Source organism: Coffea arabica, chromosome 1c (genome assembly GCF_036785885.1).
Source record: "Coffea arabica cultivar ET-39 chromosome 1c, Coffea Arabica ET-39 HiFi, whole genome shotgun sequence".
Lineage (NCBI taxonomy): Eukaryota > Viridiplantae > Streptophyta > Magnoliopsida > Gentianales > Rubiaceae > Coffea > Coffea arabica.
Genome location: NC_092310.1, coordinates 41,033,331 through 41,037,593, shown reverse-complemented (window position 1 = coordinate 41,037,593; position 4,263 = coordinate 41,033,331). Strand labels below are relative to the sequence as shown.

The 4,263-nt window shown below is 35.5% G+C and overlaps 1 protein-coding gene across 2 annotated transcripts; it reads right to left on the bottom strand.

The window, feature by feature from the left end:
* Positions 1 to 563: 563 nt before the first annotated feature.
* Positions 564 to 3,812, bottom strand: LOC113722705 (uncharacterized). 2 transcript variants are annotated; one of them, XM_072066926.1, is made up of 4 exons: positions 3,629 to 3,812; positions 2,017 to 3,097; positions 1,256 to 1,434; positions 564 to 1,166 (listed from the first exon to the last, which is right to left on the bottom strand). In XM_072066926.1, the coding sequence occupies exons 2-4, from the start codon at positions 3,092 to 3,094 to the stop codon at positions 579 to 581; spliced, it is 1,845 nt and encodes a 614-aa protein (XP_071923027.1). In that variant the 5' UTR covers positions 3,095 to 3,097; positions 3,629 to 3,812; the 3' UTR covers positions 564 to 578. The 2 variants fall into 2 exon arrangements, with proteins under 2 accessions (XP_071923027.1, XP_027101783.1); XM_027245982.2 differs by having other exon boundaries at positions 1,256 to 3,097; positions 3,629 to 3,811.
* Between the last annotated feature and the right edge of the window lie 451 nt (positions 3,813 to 4,263).

Sequence of the window (4,263 nt, the reverse complement as noted above, 5' to 3'; positions counted from 1 at the left end):
TTGAAGATGAGTTGCCCTCGTCATGCATTTTAGATTTTTTTTTCTAAAACATGTTTGGGCAATTTTCACCAATGTTCTCTACCATGTCCATCAATTTGGCTATTTTAGCATCTAGATTTTGTAATGCACCGCTGGCCCTTCAGTAATCTTGCAAATTTGAAAATTTGATCCTTAACAGTTGTAGTATTTGTAATCATGATAGGCATCATCATAGAGTTTGTTGAATCACTTGAACTGTCAATGAATTCACCATGGCCTCCTTTCTTGTTGAGAAAAACTTCAAGATGTTTCTCTTGACCAGCAGCACCCCTTAGCTTTTTGTGGTAGCACCTTTGTCTTGCTTCTCGGTATAGAGCAACATACCATGCATCTTGATTGGTTCGAACATCAAAGGCTGACTCTTCAGAAGCAAAACTCACCTTCTTGGCAGGGACGGAGCCAGAAATTTATTTTTCGGGGGGCTGAAGTGTATTAAAAATTTTTTTTTGTGACGAAATAAATATATTTAATAAGTAAAATTTAGAATCAATAATTATAAAAATAATAAAAACATATAATTATACAAACCCAAAAATTTGTTATTGATTAACACTTGAAGTAGTGGTAGTTGTTGCACTCGAATAACGAAGAGGAGGCAATTGCATTCTGCGAGTCTTCATCCGTTGAAAACGTTGCAATATTTGGTCATTTTCAATTGTTGCAAAAATATCCTTCTCGATGTATACAACCAGACAGTCATTCATCCACTCGTCTCCCATTTTGTTGCGCAAATCAGTCTTGACAATATTCATTGCAGAAAATACTCTTTCAACAGAAGCAGTCGCAACTGGTAGAACTAATGCCAACTGGATCAGACGATAAACCAATGGAAAAACTGTATTTTTACCAGTTTTAACCATTTGTTGAGCAAGACTTCCCAAATCTCCAACTTCTGAAAATTGAGGATCGCGTTGCACATTATAAATATAATTTCGAAGTTGAGACTCAAGATATAAATAATCGTTACTTGAGAAGTCTTCAGGATATAAATCAGCAAGACGGAGTAGTTTCTGCACATTGAATTGAGAGAAAGAACTTTTTGGATCAAGACATGCTATGCAACTAAGCAATTCCGTGCTAACTTCCGAGAAACGATTATTCATCTCTTGTATAATTAAATCAACAACCTGACATCACAACAATAATAAAATTAATAACTAAGAAAATCTGCTAACAAGTAACAAATGTAATGAAATAATAATTTCAAAAATAATACCTCACAAAAAATTTCCACGCGATAATGATGAAAATTAGTGATGGTTTGACCTCTGCGACTGCGCCTGGCATTGCCACGGATTGCTATACTGTCTTCCATATCAATCACGGGAATCATATTCAACTCACAAAAATTGTTGACTTCATCTAAAATTATTTGCCATCCCTCTTCCCTAAAGTCTTGCAATTGAGATTTCATAGTATCAATCAAACTCATGGCTTGGACAATATTTTGATCCCTTTGTTGCAAAACAAGTGACAAGTCATTTGTGATTCCCAATAAATACTTCATCAGGTGCAATGCAAAAACAAACTCATAATCATTCATTCTATCAATCAAACCCCTGGCCATACCTCTATTGTCAGAAGTGGAGGCATCATCTTGTATATTTCCCAATATTCCAATCACCGAAGCCCACATAGAGGATAGACGAAGTAATGTTAGATAGTGTGATCCCCAACGAGTATCCCCTGGTCTTGCTAAACTAGTTTCTTGATTTTTGCCTTTTCCACTAATAATATCTCCACTGTCTAAAAGTGTAACAATCTTATCATGTTCTATTTGTCTTAATTGATCTCTCCTTTTACATGATACTCCAGTTAAATTGACAATCATAGAGACATAGACAAAGAATTCACTGACAATGATATTTCCCTTAGCAACAGCAACAATAACTAACTGGAGTTGGTGAGCAAAACAGTGAATATACATCGCATAGGGATTTTCTTGTAATATAAGGGCCTTCAAACCATTGAACTCACCTCGCATATTTGAAGCTCCATCATATCCTTGACCTCTCAATTTGGATAATGATAATCCGTGTTGCGCGAATAAAGAATCAATTGCATCTTTCAAACAAAGAGATGTGGTGTCAGACACATGTACAATTGCAAGGAAACGTTCAATCACACGCCCTTCTTTGTTCACATATCTCAAAACAACTCCCATTTGCTCTTTCACTGAACTGTCTCGAGACTCATCAACTATTAGGGAAAAATAATTGTCTCCAATATCATTGATTATAACACTTGTGATCTCTGAGGCACAAGCATGTGCCAGATCTTTTTGAATCATTGGAGAAGTTAGTTGATTATTTGCAGGAGCATTTTGATTTACAACCTCAAAAATCTCAGTATTTCGCTGGCTATACCACTCAAACAATTCAAGAAAATTGCCTCTATTTGAAGAACTAGTTGACTCATCATTTCCACGAAAAGCCAATCCTTGCTTCAAAAGAAAGCGGGTCACATCCAGAGCAGCAGTTAAACGGGTGCGATATGCAATATCTATTTCGCGCCCACAAGATCGTAGCACATTTGACACACTATGCCTTTGATCTTGAAAACTTTCAAACTGTATTCTAGCATCATTATGGCAACTATTCACAGCTCCAATATGTTCATTAAATCTTTCCATTGCCTTTTTCCAATTATTGAATCCCGTTTTTGTAAAGGCATCCTCTGCATATCGACCTCCCTTATTTTGTGTTTTGAAAAGAAAGCACCAAAAGCAAAACGCCGCATCTTTCGATATGCTATACTCTAACCATACAAACTTTTGATACCAACTATCTTGGAAACTTCTATGTTGTTTACCAAATGATGTTTTTGGATACATATGGCCAATCGGTTGGCAAGGTCCCCTAGTCAAATACTCTCTTCGGACATGGTCTCGAAGAGAAATATCAAATTTCTCAACTGATTTTCGTAATCCCGGATCACTAACAATATCATTTAAATTCAATTCCACACAAGATTGATTTTGAACTGGTTCACTAATATTAGGCTCATTTGAAGATTCACCACTACGGACTCGTTTAGGTTTAAAGAATCTCTCCATTTTCTGTCACAATTAAATAATTGTGGTTAAATTCAATAAAATTATGCAATTCAATAATCAATTAATTTAAAATTCATATAAATAATTCTTTAATTTAATAATAAATTCATATTACTTATATTTCTCAATTTATAAAATTCATTATATAAAATTATCAAAAAGTTAAAATAAGGTACAACTAAATACCCATATAATTTCTAATTCAATCTCATAAAATTTTGAATTTATATTTACATTCAAAATTTCTAATTCACATAATTAATTCTTAAAATTTCAAATATAAAACTAACAAAATTTTAAAAACTAAATACAACCTAAAATCTATACAATTTCTAAACTAATTTCTAATTTAAATTTAATATCATTAAATTTTTTAATGTAATCTTTCAAATTCTTAAATTACATTAACATAAACTAAATAAAAATTAATCTTAATCAAATTAATATCAAGATACTCAAAATTCAAAAATAATTTAAACATATAATTAACAAAAATATAAAGATGAATATTGTAATTTAAACCAAAAAACTAACCTAAAAGATTTATGTGAATGGAATGGTGGAGAGTTGGAGTCTTGGAGCCTTGAATTGAAGGCTTGAAGCAGGATGGTAGAATCTCAACTGAAGCTTCTTGGAGTTCTTGGAGCCTGGCGTGAGTGGCGTCTTCTTCTTGGAGTTGGAGACTTGGAGTCTTCGTGAGTGGCTTCGGTGTTTGCCCTTTGGCCTTTGGCATTGGCGGCGTGCTTTTGCATCAGATGAAGCCTTAGGGCTTCATCTGATGTATTTTTTTTTTCCCTCATTATACAAAACGACGTCGTTCCACTAAAAGTGAAACGACGTCGTTTTGTATTTAGAGGGCAAAAAAAAAATTCAACATAAATTGGGTCATCTTCTTCCTCGGACCTCAGCAGTCAGCAGACTCAGCACGGCAGGCTGGCAGCGGCTTTCCAGGCCCAGCTCTTCTTCACTTCCTCTGCAGCATTCATGGAGGCATGGAGCCATGGAGGATGGTAGATCTGGATCACCGTGGGGGGACTGGGCTGGGCTGGGCTGGCCGCCGGAATCCCCTATATGGCTATATATAGGGGATTTTCCGGCGGCTTGGGGGGGGCTTAAGCCCCCACCAGCCCCCCCTTAAATCCGTGGCTGCTTCTTGGAGTCTATCATAG

What these genes read in the sequence shown, in the direction of transcription:
- LOC113722705 (XM_027245982.2), bottom strand. Translation starts at nt 3,094, where the DNA reads ATGGAGAGATTCTTTAAACCTAAACGAGTCCGTAGTGGTGAATCTTCA. An exon ending in GCGTGGAAATTTTTTGTGAG is followed by an intron (nt 1,167 to 1,255) that starts GTATTATTTTTG and finishes TTGTGATGTCAG; the next exon opens with GTTGTTGATTTAATTATACA.